This window comes from Quercus robur, chromosome 7, assembly GCF_932294415.1.
Source record: "Quercus robur chromosome 7, dhQueRobu3.1, whole genome shotgun sequence".
NCBI classification, from domain to species: Eukaryota; Viridiplantae; Streptophyta; class Magnoliopsida; order Fagales; family Fagaceae; genus Quercus; species Quercus robur.
In genome coordinates this window covers 25,540,422-25,567,751 of record NC_065540.1, presented here as the reverse complement: position 1 = coordinate 25,567,751, position 27,330 = coordinate 25,540,422, and the positions used below count along the sequence as shown (strand labels likewise).

Here is a 27,330-nt window from a genome sequence, read left to right as displayed (position 1 = left end):
GAGAATCAAATTCCAAAACAGATAAATGTCAAAAGGGGGAAATTGAAAGACTATAAAATCCAAATGCTTGTCAATCTTTTTGATTAGAGAAGGTATAAAATTAAAATATTAAAAAGTTACTCTTTTACATAGGATATTGTATGGAATCTAGATACATGATAAAGTAATGTAAATGGTTGGTTCAAATGAAAACTAATAAAAATTTGTCAACTTAAATATGTGAAAATTATTATGTCTGTAGAATTACTTTTATTATTATCGTTGTTGTTGCGAGAAATGGATTATTTTAATTTAAATTACCTACCAGTAAGACATTGGGATTTTTTTTTTTTTTTTTTTTTTTTTTTTTAACCTTAAGATGGTAATCTAAGCATGCGGCCAAACTGATAGGAATCTGTTTCTTTTTTTGAGATGAATAGGTATCTGTTTCTTAATAACTTATTTTTTGAACTTTTTAAATTTGGAGATTCAAAAAAGTTGTAAACTAAAAAAGATATAAAAAGAAAAAGAGTTGTATTTTAAATAAATGTGATTCTAAACTATTGAAATAAATGGACATTCGAATTCAAGTATTCCATTTTCGTTTATCATGCAGAAATTTTGTGCCTTGAATTATAGCCTGGGGACAAAGGCTAAGAAGCATGGACATGGGACATAGTAACACAAAAATTCTAAAAACTATTAGGACTCAACAGTTAAATAATTAATAAATACTCGTATATATTTTGAAACATATTTTATGTTTATTCTAAGTTTAGAAATAAATAAAATCCGTGAATAAATTGATATTTTAAATTGAAAATATATCTAAAATTAATCTGAAAATATGAATAAATTGTACTATACAATTTTGTAGATTGATTGAAATTTTGTAGCACTAAATGCTAATTGATATTTTAAATTGTGTTTGATGAAAAAAAAATGGCACCTCTTTCTCATTGTTCATACATTGTTCACGGATCCCACGACACTATTCACACATTTAAAAATTATTTTGTTACAGTATTTTCAATTTTCAATTTCAGCAAAAATATATTGTATCCAAACAGGCACTATGTCTAAAACAAAATTAAAAAATTTTAAAAATCATTGGATACCACGCGTACACGCAGGCAACCATAAATTACACATGATACTCCAAAAGTAAAAGTAGAAAAAAGAGAGAGAAAGAGAATATGGAAGCTGAGTATTGCAATGAACCACCAAGATCAAGTGAGGAAGAAGATGCACTGGGAAGAAGTGTAAAGAAATTCAAAGAAAGCAGTGTAGATAATCAGATTAATCCACCTAGGAATGCTACCAGTTATAAGGATAGGCTTGTGGGTGACATTCCTGGAGCCTATGAGCAAGCTTTCAAGTTGGATAATGTTTGGGATGATGGAGAGGAATCAAATACAGAAGTGGAACCACTCATTGAAGGAATGGTAGAAGTGAAGTTGACTAAGGAGACTAAGGCGCGTATAAGGGCCCCATGGTCAAAGGCTTTAATAGTGAAAGTATTTGGTAGAACTGTGGGATTCAGTTATCTCACATTCAAGCTGAATGCATTATGGAAACCTGCAACTAGGATGGACTGTGTTAATCTTGGAAAGGACTACTTCCTGATAAAGTTTTATTGTCCAGATGATTATGATAAAGTGCTTCGTGGAGGTCCTTGGTTTATTGGTGAGCACTTCTTGGCCATCAAGCCTTGGGAACCTTACTTCAGAGCCTCAGATGATTATCTAAAATCTGTTGCTGTTTGGGTGAGATTTCCTGAATTACCTATTGAATTCTATGACATGGAAGTTTTGAAGGATATTGGCAGTGCTATTGGCTCAGTGCTTCATATTGATTCATACACGGCCACTGGATCAAGAGGTAGCTATGCAAGGCTCTGTATACAAATTGATCTGGACAAGCCCTTAATCAATTCCATCAGGTTAGGTAGATTGGTTCAACCGGTTAAATACGAAGGTATTTCTTCTCTTTGTTTTTGCTGTGGGAGGCTTGGACACAAGAAGGAGAATTGCTGGTATCAGATTAAGGAAAAAGAAAAAAATGGGCGAGCTGAAGAGAAAAGTCCGAACAGGTCTCAGGAGGAAGATAAGTCTGAGGATAGTGGAGCTGAGAAAAGTACGAACCAAGGTAGTGAGGAGACTAAGTCAGATCCTAACTTTGGACCGTGGATGTTGGTTTCAAGAAAAAAGAATTTGGTTAGAAATGGACGGCCTAGATCGTCCATTGGTAATGACGTTAAAGATGCTGGTACTTCTAGGGGCATGAGTGTCCAAAAGGGTATAATATTAGAGGGTAATTCAGCCATTCCATGTAAAGATAAAGTGTTGTCCACTCAGTCCACTCCGTCTGAGCAAGTTGGTACTGTGAGAAGCGTTCTAGACCATGAGATGGCACCGAATGAAGATTTGGAAAATCTGGAGATGAGGTTCAGTGCGTCTTGTCCGAAGCAGGGAGAGAGGGTGATTAGAAGTGATGGGAAGCTTCAGCTGGGCGTATCGGGAACAGGTAATAGAAATATCAGAAGCAACGGAGGAAAGGGTAAGAAGTCTTTGAAGAGGCAATACCCATCCTCTTCAGCGTCTTCACAGGGAGTTGGGGCTTCAAAAAATCTGCAGTTAAAAGAGAATGGAGGGGTTCCGTTTGGGTTGAACCAGTTTGCCTTGCAATCCGAGAAGGAGCGGTTGGGCGATCTGGCAGCGGAGCAAGCTTGTGGAGGTTCTAGAAGAAGTTATTCACCAAACAAGGGCGTCTCCAACGAAAAACTTGGAATGGTGCGAAAGGGAGTGGGGTCCGGCGTGGAAGGAAATATTCCCAATTACTCCGGAGAGTCGCAGAACAGGGACATTAGCGCTGGATCATCCAGCTTGGGGTTTCACAGTAAACCCATGGTGGAACTTCATAACGAACGTGCCGTTAATTTCTTGGGAGGAGTCCGAAGCCTTGAGCAAGCAGAGAAGGCCATCGGTGATGCCACACTTCGACGAATCCGGATGGGTGATTCAGGAAAGGAAATTAGTGGACCAGAGGGGCATGGCTACGGCATTAATGGGGAATCATCCAATGTTGAAGTTAATTCAAATTCTCATCCCGGTGGAAGAGGGCAATGTGTTGATCAGTTGCAAGGAAGAGGTGATGGGAATATTGAAGCACATGTTGATATGGAAACCGGAGTGGAAGCACTCGAAGGAATTGTTGAGGAGGCTGGGATGGAGTATGGTGGAAGCCGCAATGATGAATCCTAGTCGTGTCGAGATTCCGATAGGTCAATTTGTGAAGATGAACATTTTAATGTGGAATTGCATAGGTGCATTGAATCCGAATTTTAAGAGGATGGTATTTGAAATGGCTGTGAATCATAGGCCGTCAATAATGGTCATAACAGAGACTAGAGTGGGGGGTAGCAGAGCTGAGAAGATAATTGAAGCTCTTCCATTTGATGGATTCATCACCACGGAAACTATTGGGTATGCGGGTGGATTATGGATGTTGTGGAGAAGAGAAGATGCAGAAGTTAATCTGTTATCTGCTACAGAACAGGAAATACATGCAGCGGTAAAGGTATGTGCATCAAACCTTTCTTGGTTATTTACAGCGATATATGCTAGTCCTCGTTTAGCTGAGAGGAGAATCCTGTGGTCTAATTTAGATAAGGTTGGGCAATTGCATAATCTTCCTTGGTTAATGATTGGGGATTTTAATGAAATTCTAGGAGGGGAGGATAAATTTGGGGGGAACCAAATTAATTTAAACAAGGCACTCGAATTTAAAGATTGTCTGGATTCGTGTAATTTTGTAGACCTTGGGTTTGCTGGACCTAAATTTACCTGGACTAATAAAAGGCAAATTTCAGACTTGATTTTGGAAAGATTGGATAGATGTTTTGCCAATCCAATATGGAGAATTTTGTACCCTGAGGCGGTAGTAACTCATCTCCCTAGAACATTCTCGGATCATCATCTTGTCTTGATAGAATTATGGAAACCTAATACTAATGGTTTTGAGCGGCCTTTCCGCTTCCAGACTATGTGGTTACATCATCCGGATTTCTTTAGGATAGTTAGAGAAGCCTGGCCGGAAGGTGCTAATCTAGAAGTGGCCACTACTAATTTTACTAGGAAGGAGAAGAAATGGAATTATGAGGTTTTTGGTAATATTTTTGCGAAGAAAAAAAGGGTACTAGCCAGGTTGAATGGTACACAAAAGGCTTTGGCTAATAATCCTACTGAATTTCTTTTGAGGCTAGAAGACCATCTTATTGAAGAATATTCCTCGATTTTGCTTCAAGAAGAGGAGTTTTGGGCCCTAAAGTCTAGGATTAATGCTGCTGCATTTGGAGACCGGAACACATCTTACTTTCATATGAATACGGTAGTGAGGAGGCATAGGAATAAAATTAGGTGTTTGAAGGATGGTATGGGAGAATGGATAGTTAAGGAAGAGGCGGTGAAGGAACATATTTTAAAGGGGTTTATGAAGCTTTATGCCACGGGTTTTGAGTTGTCCTTTAGAAGCTCTGCTGTTTCTGAGTTCTCCGGTAGTTTTCTGTCTGAAGCAGATAGGAGTTGGATGGGAAGGGAAGTGGTGGACGAAGATGTGAGGAGTGGTTTGTGGGCTTTGAAGCCGTTTAAAGCGCCAGGACCGGATGGGATTCATGCTGGCTTTTATCAGCATTTTTGGCATGAGGTGGGGAATTCAGTTTGTGAGGAGGTGAAAAAGATTTTCAAGGATGGTATTGTTCCGGACCAGCTTAATGAGACTCTTGTGACATTAATTCCGAAATGTAAATGTCCTGAGTCCCTAAATAATTATAGACCGATTAGCCTTTGCAACTCGGTTTATAAAATAGTTTCTAAGATTCTAGTGGGGAGAATAAAACCTGTTCTTAGTAAGCTCGTTTCCCCTATCCAAACAACTTTTGTGCAGGGAAGGAAAGGAGTAGATAACATTTTAGTCACTCAAGAGTTATTCTATGCTTTGGATAATAAAAAAGGCAAGGAGGGGTATATGGCCATTAAAGTTGATTTAGAGAAAGCATATGATAGAATGGAGTGGTGTTTTATACATAAAGCTCTACTTGCTTTCCACTTCCCTCATAATTTGATTAAGGTGATGATGAGTTGTGTCACTTCCACAAAGGTATCTATTTTGTTTAATGGAGGAAAGTTGGAAGCCTTTAATCCTTCAAGAGGGCTTCGACAAGGAGATCCTTTGTCGCCGTATCTCTTCATTTTGTGTATGGAGTACTTAGGCCACTTAATTGAGAAGAAATGTATGGAGGGAGTGTGGAAGCCTTTGAAAGCCTCGAGAGAAAATATTGGTATCTCCCATCTCTTTTTTGCGGACGATTTACTTCTTTTTGCTAAAGTTGATGAGGATGGTTGTGAAGCTATTTCGGAAGTATTGGATGAATTTTGTGAGGAGTCGGGTCAAAAAGTTAGTATGGAAAAGTCAAGAATCTATTTTTCCCCTAATGTGCAAGCTGAAATTAAGAGCGGAGTCTGCTCAAGGTTGGGTATTCAAGCCACGGTGAATCTTGGGAATTATCTCGGTTTCCCAATCAAACATAAAGGGGTTCCAAGGAATAGAATGAACTTTATAGTGGAGAGAGTTATGAGCAAGCTAGCTGGTTGGAAGACTAGATTCCTTTCCTTTGCAGGCAGATCAGTGTTAGTGAATTCAGCTATGTTTACTATGCCGAATTATGTTATGCAGGCCGCTGCCCTTCCTGCTCACCTTTGTGATAAGTTGGATAAAATCAATAGGGATTTCTTATGGGGTTCAACGAGTGAAAAGAAGAGACTTCATTTGGTAGGGTGGAGTAAGATAATTAGGCCAAAGGAAGAGGGAGGACTTGGAATTCAAGCCGCTAAATTCAAGAACTTGGCTTTATTAGCCAAGCTAAATTGGAGGCTGAATCAGGAGAAAGATAGTCTATGGACAAAGGTTATTTTGAAGAAGTATTGTTCAACGGATAGGAGGCGAGCTAGAGATCCGGATAAATTGCCTTGTTCTCCTAATTGGAGAGCAATTAAAGCTGGATTTCAGACCTTTGTGGAGGGTATTTGCTGGGGGGTGGGGAATGGAGAAAGAATTAAGATTTGGGAGGATAGTTGGATAAGGGGATGCTCATTGAGAGAAATGATAGAAGGGCCGTTGACTTCAAGAGAGATGGAGATGAAGTTGTCTGAGCTTTTTCTGGATTCGGGGCAGGGGTGGAAGTGGGATGCTATTTCCTTTGAGTTGCCGGTTTTTATTAAAGAAAGGATTATAGCCATTCCAAGGCAATTGGTTGGAAGAGGAGAAGATGTGATCATGTGGAAGCATACTAAGGATGGAGATTTTTCTACTAATTCAGCCTATGCTTGGCTGAATGGTTCTCAACAAGAGGAGACTAATTTCCGAGGGAAGTGGATATGGAAGATAGATATGTTGCCAAGAGTTATTCATTTTCTTTGGCTGTGTATGCATGAAAGTCTTCCTGTTAGATCGGTTTTAGCTATGAGGGGAATAATAAGGGAGAGTTGCTGCCCTTTGTGTAAAAATTTTCCGGAAACAATTAGTCATTTATTGAAAGAGTGTGTGGTGGCTAAAAATTTCTGGTTTAAACTTAGAGTCCCCCATGATATGGTTAGTTCCTTTGCTGGTTTGGATTGGCTTGAATGGCTAAAAGTTAATTGCCAAAGTAAGATATTGCATTTCTCTTCTGTGCCGTGGTCTTATGTGTTTTCCTTTGCTATTTGGAACTTGTGGAAACATAGATATTCTGTGGTGTTCAATAATAGCATTGTTAATGAAAACTTACATAATGTTAGTAAAAATCAGGCCTTGGAATATTTTTACTGTGTGGGTAAGACTAGGTGCCAGAAGAATATGGTGATTTGTAACGTAAGGTGGGAAAGACCTCCCTTAGGATGGTTTAAATTAAATACTGATGGGGCTGCATTTGGGAATCCGGGAAGGGCAGGAGGTGGGGGAGTGATTAGAGATAGAGAGGGTAGATGGGTGAAAGGCTTTGCTCGGTCTATTGGCTTCACAACTAGCATTACAGCAGAATTTTGGGCTCTAAGGGATGGTTTATTGCTGGCTGTCCGGATGGGAGTGCAGAAGCTTGTGATTGAATTAGATGCCAAGGTGGTAGTTGAGCTAATGCAGTCCAACTCTCCCTCTAATGCATTTTACTCTTCCTTGCTGGCTGACTGTAGGTTGCTGCTGGGCAAGCTTCAGCACTTCAAGGTGCAGCACGCATTCAGGGAAGCGAATAGAGTGGCGGATGCTATGGCTAAGCTAGGAGGAGCAATGCAGGATTCTTTTGTTGTTTGGGATATTCCCCCATCTGATGTAATAGCAAACTTTGTATATTTTGATACTAATGGGGAAAGTGTATGTAGGCTTGTTGCCTCTAACTTAGCAATTTTGGCTTAGTTGTTTAATAATAGTTCCTTTTAAACCAAAAAAAAAAAAAAACCATAAATTACACGAGTTAATATCCAACACGTGTTCGACATAGACATGCTGTGTCTGTGCTTCCAAAAACAAAGGTTGAGAAGCACTCAAGCACCAATGACTATACCATAATTGCACATTCATGGTACCATGCCCCATATATGTAACTAAAAATCTTGAGTAGGACTTCAGTTTGGCCCATGCGGATTCATTCCAACAAAGGTTTGTTAAGGACTAAGGACTATTTAGACTTTAGAGTTGATTGGGCTTGAACATTTCCTCATTGTGTCAAATGTTGATGAGTTCCATTTATATGTTACAAACTCTTCCTATAATGGCATTTGTAAAATATAATCCTTTCATTAAAAAAAAAAAATAGTAGTATAAAATATAAGAAGTATTAACTTCATAAAATTTCTATAACACTTTTATAATAAATCATAGGTGATAAATTGTTATTAGTTTTAATTTGAACCCATATTGAAATTACTTTTTTGTGCATTAGCAGCGGCCAGTAACAGTTTATCATTTAGAATTTACTGTGAAAGTGCTGTGTATATAGCATTTCTCATAAAATATGCTTCAACACTCTAGATTTCCCACAGCCATTTGTTGTTTTTACTTTTTTTATTAAAAATGTTAAATATTAGCATTGATATACCATGTTGAATATGTTAGAATAGATGCAGAAGCATAAAATAGAGAACACAAGAACACGAGCGTTACATGATTGTCTTACATCCACGAAAGAAACCCTTAAAGATTGCATCTTTAATATACGAGAGTAGTGCAAATCCTGTATTACTATTAATTATAACATGAGTATATATAGTAGGCTAAACCCTAAACTAATAAATTTTTAATACAAGTAGAAGACGTAGCTTGCACACAAATAGAATTAGACTTAGGCCTATGGTAACTAATGGGCTAATATATCTCTGACTAAAAAAAAAACCTTGAAATTTATGCTTTATTTAGTCATTTGTTGTCCAATGAAAAATCATCCTATGACGCTGGTAATCATTCTTTTTTGGCTAGCAAAACTTTTCATGGAATTTTTCTTGCTAGAAATGTGAGAGTCAGAGTCAGAGATCACGTTTAGGTTGGCCATATTCATGTGAACACAACGGTCAAACTAGGAAATCGCTAAGACGGTAAGACCAAGTCTTTTTGGTGAAAATTGCTAAAGACTAATAAGTTACCTGTAAGGTAAGAGTCATTGCTGGAAATCTTTAATAACAGGGTGCACTGCACGGTGAGTATACTCCGAATTGGGCAGGGGTCGAGTTTTCCCTGGAAATGTTAATTTGTCTAAAACAGGAAAACTATAAGTTATCTTGTGTGTTGAAAATTCATTCCTTTAAGCTTTGGTATTCATTTGATTGGGACAACGGTGGTGATTAATGCCTCAATTTCCAAGTCTAAGAAAACGTTTTAAGTGGTCTGTGTTATCTCGTCTAGTTATATTTAATAATCTGTGTGCTCTATGGTTGTTGTTTGATACTTTGATTGCTCACGAATGACACTTCATATGTTAATGTAAGACACATGATCTAATCACACATTTATATGGATGAGACCATCAAATCCATAGGTGAAAATGATGTCCGATTTGGCTTCTATCATGCATGATTTGGCTTTAACTTTACCATGTGCAATTCATCATTGGAGGTGATTGGAGGTGAAGTCATGATTAAGCTTTTAATGATTATATTTATTAAGGAACTCTTTTTACCTAAGTATAACATTTCCAAACACATAAATAGAAAGGGTGAACAACTTATCTATGTGCCTAAGTATTGCATCATCTTGAAATGTTCAACTAATGGATCATGACTCAGCAACAAGTTTTGCATCATCATTGAACGGATCATGACTCAGCAGCAAGTTTTGCATCATCATTGAACGGATCATGACTCAGCAGCCAAAGAACAAGTGCATACTAATTAAGGCCTTGTTTTTGTGTCCAATTACATGTATTGTATTTGTAACCAATTTCTTTGAGTGCACGCCTGTGTTCGTTTTTTCATTAGCAAAAGAACTTTTGTAAACTTAAAAATACTCATTTTGATCGAATATTTTCTTTTGGCTAAATTAATTTGGGGCCAGGAAAAAGAGAATTAGAGATACAGTAAAAATTTACAAGATCTTCTTTAAAGATTTAGCCCTATTCAATTCGTCTAGTTATTAAAACAAACAGTGCATGGTTGTTCCCAGCAAAGACAGTTTTTCTAGATCCTATTAGGCATTAGCTCAAGAAACAGGATGATAGTGTCCTTCCACCAAATAAACATACTTACACTTGTAAAATCTATATTTTCGAATAACTTTGCCAAAAAGAAAAAGGAATATGAGAAAAGATAAAGAGGCCACCAAGATGACTGGGCCACCCATGATGCCATGGAGCAGATCTAATTCAGAGGGAAAATAAAAACCAAAATAATTACAGCACAGTTTTCAAAATTTATCGCTCTTTTATTTTTTATTTTTACTTTTGATAGTCCATCATTAGAAGGCTGACAAATTAGGGAAGAGGCAGAAATTTTTTTTTTTATTTTTCAATAAATGAAGAAACAATGGATAAGATCCATTAAGGTAAAAGGATGAGTCATTATGTTATGTAGCGTATATTGAACATCATCTATTTTACTCGTATTGTTTAAAGTTGAACTTTCATCACAAATAATATTAAAACTAAAGCAAGAAAAAATTGTTTCAATTATTGGGATTGAAAAGTTTTCTACGACCCTCATGGATTTGTTTACAATTTGAATCAAATAGTGAGTTGCTTATTGATGCTTGAGGCCATATATGTAAAAATATTTTTTTGACAAGATAGAAATATTGAGTCCTTTATGATGCATTCCTTTTTTCTTTTTTCTTTTTTTCCTTTTTTTATTTATATATTTCTATAGTTATGGGTATGGGAATTTAAATTGTGGAAGTTAAAAATACTAAAAATATCAGTTGAATTACAACACTACTTGACATTACATTTAATTTAATTAATTTAACTGAACACTTTTGGGTGGGCTTAGTTAAAAAATTATTTAATGAGTTCTTTTCACTTCGCTTTACTCTTTTATCTAATTATTTAGCACCAAAGAAAAAAAAAATTTCTATGTTGAATTATTATATTTATTATATAGTTTGTAGCCAATAACTACAACTTTATTAAATATCTTTTTATTATATATGAATTTAACAAATCGACCATCAGATTACATTTTATATCCTCCATCCTTGTGAAATTTCCAGAAGATCTCAATATCATCAATTAAATGTTTAAATTTTCATTCTTTGTAGTCTAGATCTAAAATTATACATAAAAAAGAAATGCATGGATTAAATAGTAAATAAAATTCGATTAGCTCAAAATTTGATATGCACCTTAAAAACATAAAAAACATGAAATTCAATGGTTAGATTTTCAAAAATAAAACCATATTAATTTTTATAGAGAACGTTACAATCACTAGCTGACTCATTTGTAGCCAAACTTTATCCAAAAATTATAGCACAAAATGATTCTTCTACATGAGTTTATGAGTGTTTAGGAATTTTCAGACTTAATTGTTTGTAAATTTTATCCACTCATTTCGTCACTTGCTTTCATAAGAGTGATTATTGGGTGACAATATATTATTGGGTGACAATACAATATAGAGTGATTTGTCTACTAGCTGTGGGTGACATGTAGAAGAAGTCTTAAGAGATTTCTGTCCACACTATCGAAGAGAGATTATAAAAATATCGCAGAACATGGAAAGTTGAAACGTTTAGTTACATGGGACTTTCCGTGATGGTGACAACTGACAAATGATTCTGAAGGAATATATTAAAGGAAATGTATTCCAATCTTCCAAATGTGATTGAATAAATCTTTTGGTACTGACTAAAGTTGGCTAAGGGTTTTACCAACTGTTACCACTTCCTTTACTTTATTTCTTTTCTTGCTGTTGTGTAGAGATTCTCTCCACACTTGCCAGTGTCAGAAGAAACACACAAACCTTACCTTGTACCTGTACTTCAGATTTCTACCATGCGATGTGCTTCATATATATAGTTTGTTCAGTTCTTCGAAATTTGATTAGCTATGGCTTTGATGTAGTAAAGTACTTTTATTCCCTGCTTGTATGCCTATAATTAAAAATAACTGAACCATGTCCCTGTGCAATCCGTAACCTAAATATTAGATTTATAATTTTCAAACCAGTAAAGAAATAGAGATTGAAACCTATCTTGGCTGGTTTTAGATTGTCTTTGCACATCAACCCTACGTGCAATTTTACCAGGGAAAAACAAAAAAAAAAAGGCTCAAGAAATAGCAACATAAAGCATGGAGTGCTAAAGGTTAAGAGGATAACACACATTATAACTTATTCAAGCCAAAGACTAACCTTTTTTCTTTTTAATGAAGCCAGCAAAGACTAACCTTTATGACTATGACGACTATTATTGAATATCCTAATTAAGTCTAATGTCACAACAAATTTCACAATTATTAACGTAATATTTTATAATTAATATATAATAAAAGTAATGTTAGTGATAGTTATATATATATAAACATAATGTTTACACTAATCACAATCTACTATATCCATAATTGTCTAATTGATGTAGAACCGACTGCACAAAATTTCATGGAGCAACAAAGGTATCCGAAATCATGGCACAAGATCAAGAGGTGCTAATAGAAATTATTGGAGTGATAGTGTCGCATGAAATTTGGCTGACTAAAAGAAAACGGTCTTCTAATCAAAAGTCATTACTTTGCTATGAGGTGCGCCTTAATTTTGAGGAATTCCTCTGTTAAGGCTTGAAAAATAATGATTTTAATATTTTTGGCCTTTTTTGTTTCTTAGAGCACCCATACTAGATGTGGGATATGTGTCAAATGCTAAATATTTGGCATATATCCCACACCAAACCCAATTTTAGCCCATTTAGTAGATGTGGTATATTGTTTTTTTTTTTTTTGCAACATTGAACAGTACTGTGGCAAATTTGCCACGGTACGGAAGATATGTGGTATATTATTTGTTGTTTGTTTATTGTGTTGATAAGTAGTAAATATTATTTTAATATATAGAATTGAATTATAAAACATCTGATAAATGGGATGTTGTAAAATGATGTGGTAAAATAATAAAATAGGCATTTGATGTGGTAAAATGACATAATTTTTGAAACATCTACTACGAATGCTTTAATAACTTTTTATTTAAAAGTTATAATAAAATCCTGTTTATTTTGAGACGATGCTCAAGGTCTGTACCATCTATTGTATTGCATACTTGGTCATTCGCTGATGTAATTACAAGAACTCAACAATTCATCATATATATGATTGTCATGTGAATTTCGAAATTCGAGATCCTTCTTTTTGGAGTATGGAATATGCCATATGATTGCTACGTGAAATGGATAATCAATCCCCGAAAATTCATTCGGCACAATTTAATTTCCACTAGCTAAGCCGCACCCAAATCACTACCAACAAAACATAGAAAACATTATTCAATTTTATCACAACCAAGCAATTTGCATTTGTTATTGAAATACAAGGAGCGCAAGTAATTTCCATATGTGTCACTTTAATTAGTCCCTAGTTTGAAGGAAAACAAAGCTATAGTACGTATGAGCATGACGACCGACCACATATATCTCAAAGGTGGGAAAGAGTTAGGAATTTCCTGGGAAAAATGCCATACCAATCATGTTTAAGTCTCTTCAATTATTTATGTTATTTGTGTATATGTCGCCATCATTTTTCTTTGCCATTCGAATAGTCGATGCCTTTTTAACCAAAGTCTACAACCAACCCTCTGTTTTTGTTTTATTTGTTGTATCTTTTAAAATATTTGGAGGATAGAGTTGAATTAGCAAGGACTATGACTAATTTTTATATTTCTAGCTTCCTTGAATACGTTTCTTCCTTATCATCTTTAATTTGGTTTTCCATATTATACAAGAGTAATTATTGAATATTCTCGGATTGCCATAAATTTATAATGAGACCAATAATTCATGTGAAAGAGGAAAATACAATTTATGATATTTCTAAAGTATTCAATAATTTTCCTCATAAAAATAGTCAATGAGTCAACCTTCTTTACTAAAGTCGGCAAGAAGCCTTACTTTGGTAACATGGAAGTAAAAGTTGGTTGTGCTTTAAACATCTTCATATATATGGTACTTAATTAAATGAAATTGAGAATACATTTGTACTTCAAAAAATTGCAGCAAACAAAACCACATGACTACCTAAGATATGATCATGATTTGGTGTTTTCATTTTTATTGAGATTCGTCTAGAAGCAAATTCTGACCAAACTTCTAGGGTTTTGGATTGATTAGACATTAAGATAAGTTTATATACCAAAACGCCTGGATAATTAATGAAATTTGGTGAATAGTGCTCGATCCAGAAACTATAAGCTAGAAAATTAATGATCATATATTCTATCTAGTTACCATTTTAGTATTCCTTGGGCTTGTAATTTTGTCGAAGATTAAGCCTTAATCGCCGTTTACGGGTCAATAATTAATAATAAGATATAAGAATCCACTGGTGTTGGAGCCAGACTACATATCCTGTAGATCTCACCTCACTATTGAATTGCTAATTTTAATTCCCAAAACAACCTTGTTGTACCTTTTCAAATAACATGATTGCCACAAAGTTCAAAAAATCTTAGCGGGTCTCATACAATAACAATATGACCTTTTGATTGAAGTTTGAATATCTTTCACATTTTAAGTCCTCCGCTGCACATCCCGACAATGAAAAAGACCACACCCCATAATCCAAAAAAAAGTTAGTTGGTTGTCCTATCTTATAATAAGAAAAAAACAGAAAGTCCAGGGGTAAAAGTGGTAATCAAAGCTCTTTATATAGCCATTTCGACAAGGCTCACCCATACTATAAGTCTACAGTTTTACACACACCACAAACACACCAAAATGTTTAGCCCATCCAATCCCAAAACCCTCCACCCTCTTCAAGTTTTCTCAATGAAACCACCATCTTCTACTCTAAGCTTCAACAAGATCAAAACCCTGATTCACACTCTCATATTTTCACACGTGTGCCGCGCCTTTCGAGCTCTCTCCAAGGCCAAATCTATTGTCATTGAGATTGTCAAGGAAATCCAACCCATCAATTTCACATACCCACACAACAAGTCCAACAAGAACAAGAACAAGTTATTCTTTGGGTCATTTAGGTTACACTATAATTGGTGCTCTTCCCATGTGGTTCCTGTACCAGCTCCTGTTTTAGAAGAGACCCATTTGTACTATGACTCCACGTGGAATTCTATGCTTTCAACGGACCAAGCAGGTGAGGATTGTGGAGAGTCACAGCTTTCTGGGTACCTCCAATGGCTTGAAGAAAAGGTTCAGGACAATTCAAACACTGAGACTGATATCAATGAGATTGATAAGCTAGCTGAGATGTTCATTGCAAGCTGCCACGAAAAGTTCAAGTTGGAGAAGCAGGAATCCTATAGGAGATTCCAAGAAATGATGGCTAGAAGCATGTGATTTGTGATTCATTCACACCAGGAAATTAAAATCAATGCTGGATGCATGGAATTGCATGTGAGTCCAAGGGATATATAAAAATATGGTGTTTGGTAGTATTTTCTACTTTCCCATTCTTCCATGTTAAAATTTTAATAGAGTGGGAAAAGTACAGTGACTTGGGTGGGGATTGGGATTCAGGGTTTTTTTTTTTTTTTTTTTTTCACTTTTATTTTCTACTTCTGGATCGTTCTTCTGACTTGGATGATGGGGTATATGGAGAATTGTACATGATTGGATGTAGGGATTTGTGCAATTCTTCTCTTTGAAATGGTTGCAACTTTCAATGATAATTATTGGGTGCATCCTACTGTTGATTTTGAAGTCCCTTAACCCTTTAATTAAATATATAGTTCCTGAAAATTTGATCAATTCTCGCTCTCTTTATACTTATATAGTGTTAATTGGTAACTTTCCTAAACTGCATTTTGAAAAGATGGATTTGTTAGAGAATGCGTACACAATCTGCATGATCTACCTACTACACCAGACCACATCCACATGGGTACAACTTCTATTGTACTTTCTTTTTCTTTTTCTTTTTTTAAATATAGGTCAGGCAGTTATAGGCTTAAGGCTAAGAAGAACCCAAAATAATTTAAGATTTCTACCAAGCCAGGGCGGCGGCTTTCGCCGTAACAGTACTGCCGAGTAGTTTAGTTTAGGTGAGTGACAAGTGGGAACACATTTATTATAAATTTTGGGAATGATTTACTTAATTTCTAGTTGGTAGTTTTCCGGGTTTCCAGTGGACTGACCTAACACACAAATTAAATAAAATGAAGAAGATTAAGGAGGACCAAATATCTATTTGTGCCCATGACTTTCTTGCAAACTATGTTCTTATATATTATTAAATGGACTCCCTCTTATTTGGGTCTTCTTGTTATAATTATTTCTCATTACTAGCGTCAATAATTATTTCACATCTAATAATATTTGACACGCTTTCGTGCCACGTTTATACTCTTCCAAATCGCGTTAAAAATGTAAATATCATATACGAAAGTGTAATCATTATCACATTTATAATCTTTCACATCACGTTAATTTAAAAGTATAAGTATCTTATACGAAAATGTAAAACATGATCATGCTGATTGTGAATATCTTTAGAGTACGTGTCACCTCTGCAGATATGATTGCTACAGTTCATTGCATTGGTGATTAATTGATTTTTGTGTTGTAAGCTTTGGACCAAGTTTTTTTTTTTTTTTGGATATAGTTGGCAATCACTTAGATACGGAGTAGGTTTGTGGTCTCTCTCACTTTCCCTACCTGCTAGACATAGGCGTGGTGGCAATGTGGAGCCCAGTTTGATGTTTTCGTCTTTGGTATTTGAGCCATTTTGTATAATTCAGCATGAATGCGCCGTTTAAAACTTTAAATTAATGACTTTTGTTCGATTCTTTATTTTGTTTATTCCTACTGGAATCACAAATTTCCTTTCACACACATTTATATCAACCATTTTATCCTATAAAAAAAATTAAAAAAAAAACTATTTTATATTAATATCTGCTCTTAATGCAAAAATGTCCATATTTTAACATAAAAAAATTAAAAACAAGTAATTTTATAGGCAAAAACTATTTTATAATAATTTTACAAATTTTATTATGATAAATTTTTACTAATTTCATTTGATTCTATTTCTAACTTCATTTTTCATTTATTAATAACAACTTACTACATCAGCAGTTTAAAAAAAAATTATAAAAAAATTTGTATGTTTAGCATTTTCTAAAAGGTAATATGAAAAAAAAAATGATTATATGGTATAAAATTAAAAACCCTTCTTAGTAATAATTTTTTTATATCTTTTTTTCTTGCATAATAAAAAAAATTAAGATAATGATAACACTCAAAAACCCATCTGGTACAAAAAGAAAATCTCAAAAACTCGGTACAAAGCTATGTAATCAATGAATAATGATAGGAGGTTTCAAGAAATTCAGCAAGTAATTTTAGAATTTACTTTAGAGACACTTTGTCACGATCAATTGTCAATTTGTAATTAGATTACATTACTTACATATAAAATCTAGTGACAAAAAATAATCAAATCATCACTTCACATGTATGTAAATTATTACAAAGTGTATAATAAAGTCGGTAATAACATAGACTTTTTTGACCAAGTGATCTACCTTATCCAAGACGTAACTATGATTAAATTTCCGTAAAATATTGAGGACTCCACCCACTTCCAGTTGTGTCAAGGTGTAGAAGGTGCAGTAGAAAGCTCAGTAACCAAGCATATGATTAATTGCTTCCACAGAAGAATTGTATTAAAATTGGAAATAAGAAAGTGAGGTAAAAAGCTTATTTTTAGACTGGCACGTCTCACATATATTTTAAGTCATCCAAAATGTGGCCGACTTAAAATATATGTATTGTACAAAGTCACAGCAAAGCGACAGCATCCCTATCCTTCTTCCAAAGGAAAAACATTTAGAAATCGAATATATATATATATATATATATATAAGATTTTGCTAGGCACACATTAAGCCACTCATTTTTAGAAATATTTTCTCGAAAATTGAAAAAAGTATTGACAGTTTTTTCAATTCTCGAGAAAATGTTTCCAAAAGTGGGTTCTAGTTAGCTCAACTGGTAAAGTCTCTTATGGTTGTATAAGAGATCTAGGGTTCAATCCCCGCCTACACCAATAAAACTGATTAGTGTCTTAATCTGATAATAAAAAGTTATCATTAGGAGCGGACGCCATAAATTGAAATTCTCTCTTAAAAAAAAAAAAACATTATAGATTCTAGTTTTAATACGGTATATTAAGCAATTTTTATAAAAGGGAAAATCTTGATGAATCTCATGCAAAGAAGACGCACATGGACTTGACGAAACGTTAATGATGTCACATGCATCCCAATGCACGTATGTACAACGGCACAAATAGTTGAGTACCGTATCCTATGATCTTTATCATTGATTTTCACTTACTACACTACTAAATTAGGAATAAGGATCTCGCTTTCTGTGCTTAATAAGTTACCTTTTTTAATCTGTTGTGAAATAGAGGGGTTGTATGGTAATATTATTCTAGTAATATTATTTGTATTTTTTAAAAATACGTGTAAGTGAAAAAATATGTGAAAATGCATGTAATATTATTTAAAAATTGAAAACATATGTTTAAACACATGTACCAAACGACCCCAGATTTTCCAATGTTCAATTCCAAGAAACTGTAGTTTTCTAATACATAGAAAGATTGACAGTTGATGCTGCTGGTATAGGACCTAATTAGTATAATTAAGTTGCAGAATACAATGTGATCACAGATGCAAATTTGGTTCACCCAATTGATGTAATATAACATCATCATTCATCCCAAAAATTAAAATTAAAAAAAAAAAAAATGTAACATCTGCTCACTGCTTGACGAAGACATAAATTGAAAAATTGCTGAAGCTTCTGGATGAGATAGCTAGCGAAAATTATATCTTATACTTGGCATATATGTCAGGTCACTCACACGCTAGCGGGTCCCACACTTGTACCCGGCATATATGCCGAGTCTCTCGCACACAGACAAACTCCATACACTGTAGAATCCACTAATGTGTGAGTGACCCAACATAATTAAAATTTAAAAAAAAAAAAAAATGTAACATCTGCTCACTGCTTGACGAAGACATAAATTGAAAAATTGTTGAAGCTTGTGGATGAGATAGCTAGCGAAAATTATATCTTATACTTGGCATATATGTCAGGTCACTCACACGCTAGCGGGTCCCACACTTGTACCCGGCATATATGTCGAGTCTCTCGCACACAGACAGACTCCATACACTGTGAAATCCGCTAATGTATGAGTGACCCAACATCTATGTCGAGTATGCCATATACTAGCTCGGTAGCTAGAGCCTAGAGGCTAAGAGCCTAAGACTAGTCAAGCAAACTTTTGAGTCCGTAGGAGTACTTAAAAAAAAAATGGTGGGCCTTGAAGCATAACTAATGATGCTTCCTTCTTCTTCTTTTCTTTTTTTTTTTTTTTTTTTTTTTTGAGGAACTTAATGATGCTTCCTTTATATCTCTTTGTGTTTTTCTTTCTTTCTTTATTCCAAAACTTCTTTAGCTGCTTTTGTTTGACAGAGAGAGAGAGAGAGAGAGTGAGACCAGAAGAACCATTCCTTTGTTCTCCTTGTTTCCTTATTTATGGACTGCCTTTACATAAAAGTGAATACCCGGAACTTCTTGGAATTTTATTTTGAGAAATGACTATTACACACAAATCAATTTTTACGCTGAAATCGTGAATTCACCAATCTTTTATTTATTTGTTCATTTATTGTTGTTCACTAGAATTTTATTCTTATATTAGAGTAAGTCAGGGAAGGCTTGAACCATAAGTGATACTTGCCAAACAACTTCCCTCGTACCACGGCACCATTTGGGTGAATTGTTAACTCCTTAGGCTTTAAGCATTAATTGGTTGGAGGTGGAAAAGTGCGAAAATAAAAAATTGTGGGCCGAGGGATAGGAAAAAAAAATTCCCTCTTATGTGTTTGGTTGGGGGTAGATAGATGAAAAATTCTTTTGTTTGACTGAGAAGAAAAATGAAAAAAAAAATGTAATTTGTATAAATTTACTTTAAAGCTCTCATTACATTTAAAAAAAAAATTAATAGTTTATAAGCCAAAAAAAAAAAAAAAAACCTTATGTGGAGGGAGGAGAGGGGCAGCGTTACTAATGCTACAGGGGTTCATTTGAACCCCCTGACTTGATTAGAAAATTGTATATGTATAAAATATTATTTTATTAGTTTAATTAACCTTTAAAAATATTTTTGCAGACCCTACTTAAATCTTGCACACTCTAACATAGATCAATTCAGCCCAAAAATAAAAAATACTGTATGGCACCGAGCTCCCAAAGCCCATACTGGCCTTGGGCCCAGACCCATCTAGGCCCCGGGCCCAAGCCCATACCGGCCTTGGGCGCAGGCCCAGCAGAAAGTTCCAGTTACCTTATGCCCTTCTTGAAACTGCCTTGGAGCAAAAACAAGTTTTGGGTATTAAGTTCCCGGGGTTGACCGATTAATCTTTCCCGGTAGAGCGCATGAGTCATATCCGGGAAGGTCATGATATGCACGGGAACATGAGTTGCCGAACATAATCGGTGAAAATGGAACCAAGTTCCAAGATCATAAATGCTGCACCGCCCTTTCACCTAAACAACCACTTTAGCCAGATAATACTGGACCTTCAATAGCACTAACGGTGACTGTAATCATGATCTCCCCACTAACCTTGGCTATAAATAGAAGAAAGTTGGGAGAAGAAGGGGTTCAGAAAAATTGAGAGAAAATAGTCAAGGAGAGAGTATCAACTAAGTGTTGCTTTGAGTCTCTCTGCCGAGAACGACCCATTGTAGGAAATTCTCAAACCCACTACAAGTAAATTGTGAGCCCAAGTGATCTAAGGCCCAGAATTCTTGTACTTGGTTCTTACAATTGGCGCCCACCGTGGGGCTCTCCTACGAAGCTGTGGTTAGAGTGAGACTCAAGCAAAGAAGATGTCTGAGGAGCGTTCAGGAGGGCACGTTCCGAGCAATTCCGCAGGATCTTCTCGGGGATCGACGTGGAGGGAGAGAAGGCAGAAGCGGCTGGAGGATAGGGAGCATCCAAGAGGAGAGGAAAGGTCCGGATTGGGAGAAGGATCGGCCCAGACACACCGGACGATTTCAAACGTCTCAGCACATCGGCAACATGATGATAGAGACCGGGAGCTAGAGCGGTTGCGCAAATTGGTAATGGACTTGGAGCTGGAAGCAAGGGGTCGGCGCCACGAAAGGAACCACAACCCCCAACCCAGGAGGAACCGTGGCGAGGAAGGTTCCAGTCGATTCGTTACACAACAACACCGAGACCGATCACGTTCTCAAGAGTCACGTCGTCACTCCCGAGAGACGCGTCGTAGACGGGACCATTCCCGGTCGCATGGATATGATAACCAAGGGTCAGAGTCGCCAGAGGAGCGGCGGCACCACGTGCACCCGGTCTCCATTCTCTGATGAGATTGAACGGGCACCCATGCCGAGCAGATTCACGCGTCCACCATTCAATTCCTATGAGGGGAGGACAGACCCCGTGGAGCATGTCAGTCATTACATCCACATGATGTCGTTGCATGCGCACAACGATGCATTGATGTGTAAAGTATTCCCCTCTAGTCTCGGCTCTACCGCACTGAGATGGTTCAATGGGTTGCGGAAAGGTTCTATACACAGCTTCGCCGAGCTGATTCAGGAGTTCGACAGCAGGTTCGTAACATGCAGCCGAGTGCAACAACCGGTCGACGCGTTGCTTTCCATGAAAATGAGGGTCGGGGAAACCCTTCGGAGTTATGCCAGCCGATACTGGGAACTCTACAATGAGATTGGTGGGGGAAACGAGAAAATTGTGGCTAGCACCTTCAGGATGGGGCTCCCCGAGGATTCTGAACTGCGGGAGTCACTGACAAGAAGACCCCCGGAGGATATGAGGCAACTGATGAGACGCATAGAGGAGTACAAACGCCTGGAGGATGACCGGCTGCAAAGTAGGGGGAAAGCCCCTTTTACGGGGAGATCTCGGCAAAGCATCTTGCTGCCAAAGCCGAAAAGGGACTTTAGAATGCAGGAACCAGAGGTGCAGATCGAAGGGGTTAATGTGTTGTTTAAAGAGCCCGTGCACAAGATACTAGAACGGATAAGGAACGAGCCATTCTTCAGATGGCCGAACAAAATGAGGGGCGACCCATCTCGGAGGAACCAAAGCCTATACTGCACTTATCACAGAGACAAGGGGCACACCACCGAGCAGTATAGGGTGTTGAAAGATCATCTCGGGCAGTTAGTGAAGGCAGGGCACCTGAAAGAGTTTGTAGCAGATTCCACTGACCGGGAGACCGAGCAGGGCGCCCAACAGAAAAGGCATCCCCTTCCACCACCCCGGGGGGTAATCAACGTCATTCGTGCCGCACCGAGAGGGGCAGCAGCGGCAAGGATGGTGATGACAGTGGCTTGCGCGGAGGGAGAATCATCCAAGAAGCAAAAGAGAGTTGGACGGCTAGACATCTCGTTCGGAGAAGAGGATTTCGAAGGAACCATCCAACCTCACGACGACGCTTTGGTGGTGACAGCCCGGATAGGCGGATTCCTGGTGAAGAGGGTGATGATTGATCAGGGTAGCGGGGCTGACGTCATGTACCCGGACCTCTTCGAAGGGCTCGGGTTAAAAACCCAGGATTTGGCGAAGTATAACACGCCATTGGTCTCGTTTGACGGGAGAATTGTGATTCCTGAGGGGCAAATCTCTCTCCCAGTGGACATAGAGGGCAAGGAAGTTGTAGTTACGTTCATAGTAGTCCGATCATTCGCACCTTACACCGCAATCCTGGGGAGGCCGTGGATTCACGCCATGGGGGCTATTCCGTCCACCCTTCATGTGAAAGTAAAATTTCCTACTGAGTACGGAGTTGTAGAGGTAAGGGGGAATCAGCAGGTGGCGAAGCAATGCCTCGTAGCCGCGGTCCAGTGGGAAAAGGAACAGCTCGGCCAAGCTGAGCACGCCGAGAAAGAGACTGCATAGCAATTACAGATACCCTAGGAAAATGGGGCGGACGTTGCCGAGGAGATGCTGAAGGTAAGAATTCTCCCAGATGGTGACAAATACTTCCAGATAGGTACAAGCATGAATGACTGGGAAAGGGTAGAGATGTTGTTGTTCCTATTGCAGAACATAGATGTCTTCGCGTGGAACCCGTATGAAGTGCCCGGCGTAGACCCCGAGTTCATTGTTCACAAACTCAATGTGGACCCATCGTTTCCCCCGAAAAAGCAGAAGCCGAGAAGAGCATCAAAGGAACACGTCGATGCAGTAAACCTGGAGGTCCAGCGACTGAAGGAAGTCGGGGTTATAAAAGAAATATTCTTCCCGAGATGGCTAGCAAACACTGTCGTAGTGAAGAAGAAGAGCGGGAAATGGAGAGTTTGCGTGGACTTCACCGATCTAAACAGAGCGTGTCCCAAGGATCCATTCCCGATGCCCAAGATTGATCAGCTAGTGGATGCCACGTACGGGCACCCGAGAATGAGTTTCCTCGACGCTTTCCAAGGCTACCACCAGATTGCCTTGGCGCCCGAGGACCGAGAGAAGACAGCATTTATATCCCCGAACGCAAACTATCACTACGAGGTCATGCCGTTTGGATTGAAGAATGCCGGGGCCACCTACCAGCGTATGATGACAAGGATGTTCCGGGAAAAAATTGGGTGCACGGTTGAAGTTTATATCGACGACATGGTAGTAAAAAGCAGAAAAGAGTCGCTGCATACTGAAGACCTTCGGGGAGTATTCGAGATACTACGGCGACACAAGCTGCGCCTCAATGCCGAAAAGTGCACTTTCGGAGTGGGGGCTGGCAAGTTCCTGGGTTATCTGATCTCCACTCGGGGAATAGAGGCTAACCCCGACCAAATAGAGGCCGTCAATCGCCTTAAATCACCGAGCAATCCTAAGGAGGTACAAGTGCTCACCGGGATGTTGGCTGCCCTGAACCGATTCATCTCCAAGTTTGCCGATCGCTGCCGGCCATTCTATCAACTTCTGAAGAAGTGGAAGGGGTTTCAGTGGGACGAGAGCTGCGATGAAGCTTTTCGAGAACTAAAGGAATATTTGGCAAAGGCGCCGAGGTTGACGGCCCCGGAGCCCAGGGAGGATCTGTTTATGTACCTTGCAGTCACCAATCATGCCGTAAGTGCTGTGTTACTGAGGGACCGGGGAGTGCAAATGCCGGTGTATTACGTGAGCAAGACCTTGGTCGATGCCGAGACAAGGTACCAGCCTCTTGAAAAGTTGGTTTTGGCCTTGGTACACGCCACGAGGAAGTTACCACACTACTTCCAGGCACACACAGTGTTCGTCCTCACCGAGTATCCATTGCAATCATTGTTGAAAAGATCCGATTTCACAGGACGGATTGCTAAATGGGGGACTCGGTTGGGATCGTTTGACATAAGATACCGACCTAGAAGCTCGGTGAAAGGGCAGGTTCTCACTGATTTCATCGCGGAATTTACACCTAAGAGTGAAGGCAAGGTAATCTGTAGTGCGGAGATTCGCCCGTGGAGGTTATTTGTGGACGGCGCATCAAATGCTATGGGGGCTGGGGCTGGTATTGTCATAGTCACCCCTGAAGGTATGCGACTGGAATACTCCTTCAAATTGGGGTTCAAAACCTCGAACAACGAAGCCGAATATGAAGCCTTGCTGGCCGGACTGAGGGCAGTATTGCATCTGGGCGCCAAGGACGTGGAAATCTACTCGGACTCTCGGCTGGTTGTTTGTCAGATCACTGGGGACTTCGAGGCTCGGGATCCCCGAATGAAAGCTTATCTAAGTACGGCAAAGCAAATTATCGGTCAGTTTGGAACGGTGAAGATATCCCAGGTAGCCCGGTCACAAAACAGGCATGCTGACTCTCTTGCCACGTTAGCCTCATCTGCTACCGAGGACACACCGAGGCTTATCACGATTGAACTTGTAAGGGAGCCAAGCATCTGTGTGAAGACTACTCTCGACCAGGCCGGAGTAGAGGTCGCGCAGGTGGCGGTGGCCGGATCATGCTGGATGAACCCGATCATAGACTTTCTTTCCGAAGATAAAGTTCCAGAGGATGAGGCCGAGGCCAACAAGATTCGACGAATGGCTCCCAGGTACTGGTTGTCTTCGGACCGAAAGTTGTACAGAAGGTCCTTCGTTGGCCCTTACCTCTTGTGCCTGCATCCTGAAAGAGTCAATGAGCTTCTAACCGAGCTGCATGAAGGAGTATGCGGCGGTCATGCTGGGGGACGATCTTTAGCACACAGAGCAATGACGCAGGGGTTTTGGTGGCCACAGATGCAGAAGGACGCCGTCGAATACGTTCGGAGTTGCGAGCAATGTCAAAAGCACGCCCCAATGATCCATCAGCCGGCAGGACATCTAAATCCTGTCAGCAGCCCGTGGCCATTTGCACAATGGGGGCTTGACATCCTCGGGCCGTTCCCCCGAGCAACGGGGAACCGCCGTTTTGTACTGGTGGCTGTGGATTACTTCACAAAGTGGGCTGAAGCTGAAGCCTTGGCCAATATCTAGGATACTGACGTGAAAAAATTTGTGTGGAAAAACATAGTTACAAGGTTTGGGGTGTCGAATTCACTAGTGACAGACAACGGGCTACAATTTGACAGCAACGCTTTTCGGACTTTTTGCAGCGAGCTCGGCATCAAGAACAAGTATTCAACCCCGGCATACCCCCAGAGCAACGGCCAAGCTGAAGCAGTAAACAAGACTATTTTGAACGGACTCAAGAGAAGGTTGGATGGAGCGAAAGGAAGATGGGCAGAAGAACTACCCAGTGTTTTATGGGCCTACCGCACGACCCCCAGGAGATCCACGGGGGAAACCCCATTTTCTCTGGCATACGGCGCAGAAGCAGTGATACCAACCGAGGTGAGCTTATGCAGTGCACGGGTCGCCGGGTTTGACCCCGTACAGAACGCCGACCTTATGATGGAGCATTTGGATTGGCTAGAAGAGTGCAGGGAGGCCGCGACCGTACGTCTTGCCGAGTATCAGCAGAAGCTGGCGCAAAGGTACAACCGAAATGTAAAGACCAAGGAATTCAGTGCCGGGGAATTAGTGTTAAGAAGGGTAGTGGGGCACATGCGGGACATGGCTGCAGGGAAGCTTGCTCAGAGTTGGGAGGGACCATACAGAGTCACAGCCGTCGCAGGTGCAGGGGCCTACCACTTGGAGGACCTGGACGAGAGGCCGCTCCCCCGACCATGGAACGCCAACAACCTGAAGAAATTCTACGCGTAACCATCGATGTAAGCCAAAACTTGTATTCTATTAAGATTAAGAGCATGATGAACTTTTTTGTCTGTACTGTTTTTTTGACCCTGTAACCACACCAAAAGAATCGCCAATCAAGCCTAAGGACAGAAACCTGAACCTCGGCTTGATCAACATCGCCGAGCAGGTGAAAACCTTATGAATAAATCCTAAGGACAGAAACCTGACCCTCGGCTCGATCAACATCGCCGAGCAGGTGAAAACCTTACGAATAAATCCTAAGGACAGAAACCTGACCCTCGGCTCGATCAACATCGTCGAGCAGGTGAAAACCTTACGAATAAAACCTAAGGACAGAAACCTGACCCTCGGCTCGATCAATGTCACCGAGCAGGTGAAAACCTTACGAGTAAATCTTAAGGACAGAAAACTGATCCTCGGCTCGATCAATATCGCCGAACAGGTGAGAACCTTACAATCAAATCTATAAGGACGAAAGCACAATCCTCGGTTAAACCAAATCCCGATAAAAACCTAACCCTTTTTGCAAAAACTAAGTCCAATAGCGCTCTCAAATTCCCACAGCGCTGCACAACAGGTTTTCGGGGGTACCATTCTATTAAGCGGCCATAGCACTGGTATAATTCAAGCAAAACACAAAACAAAGATAATTTCATTCAACAAATTGGAACGGAAGAAGAAAACAGACTACTAATTAAACAGGTAAAAGCAATTGTTCAATCACCACATCCCGGTGACATGGGCAAATAAAACCGACAAACTAAAGCAATTGTTCAATCACCACATCCCGGTGACATAGGCAAATAAAAACAAAATAAAAATAAGCTAACAAGTAAAAATAAAATCAGCTGGGAGGTTGAGTCGGTGTTGGCACTTCCTGCTGGACGGTCAAAGGAAAAGGCTGGCCCTCACCAAGAAGCTCCTGCACGGTAGGTATGCTCGTGGCCTCCATATCCTCGGGCTCGGCATGAGAGTCGATTTGCTCAACTAACTCCCTCATACTGGCCGTCTCCTCCTCGTCAAAAGAAGCCGGGGCGTTCTGGACGGCACGTACAGGGTTCGGAAATGGAATCTGGCCGGGGTCTCTCAGCGGCGAGTCTTCAGGAACTCCCATTGCCTGAAGAGCAGCAAACCACCCGGCCTCGAAACCCATATGCCGAGCCCGAGCCACCACCGGCTCTGCGGAGTTCTCGGCGTCGGCAAAGCCTACGTCATACCACTTTTGCTCCGCGGCCGCCAAGCCTGCCCTGAGATCAGCTATCTTGTCGGCATGGGAAGTGTTGAGGCTGAGGGCTTCGGCTAGTTTGAGTTCCGTCTCATTTTGCCTGGCCAGGAGGTCTGCACACCTCTTTTCAGCCGATGCTCGGAACTTCTCCGCGGCAACAGCCTTCTTCTCGGCAGCCTCAGCAATCTTTGCCTTTTCCTTAGCC

At 39.3% G+C, this 27,330-nt stretch overlaps 2 protein-coding genes across 2 annotated transcripts; both read left to right on the top strand.

Moving 5' to 3' along the window:
* Window positions 1–3,369: 3,369 nt before the first annotated feature.
* Window positions 3,370–7,422, top strand: LOC126691216 (uncharacterized). The gene has a single exon (XM_050386276.1). It carries the CDS (start codon window positions 3,370–3,372, stop codon window positions 7,420–7,422), a length of 4,053 nt encoding a protein of 1,350 aa, XP_050242233.1.
* Window positions 7,423–14,361: 6,939 nt separating this feature from the next.
* Window positions 14,362–15,357, top strand: LOC126692925 (uncharacterized). The gene has a single exon (XM_050388733.1). It carries the CDS (start codon window positions 14,413–14,415, stop codon window positions 14,992–14,994), a length of 582 nt encoding a protein of 193 aa, XP_050244690.1. The 5' UTR covers window positions 14,362–14,412; the 3' UTR covers window positions 14,995–15,357.
* The last annotated feature ends 11,973 nt before the right edge of the window (window positions 15,358–27,330 follow it).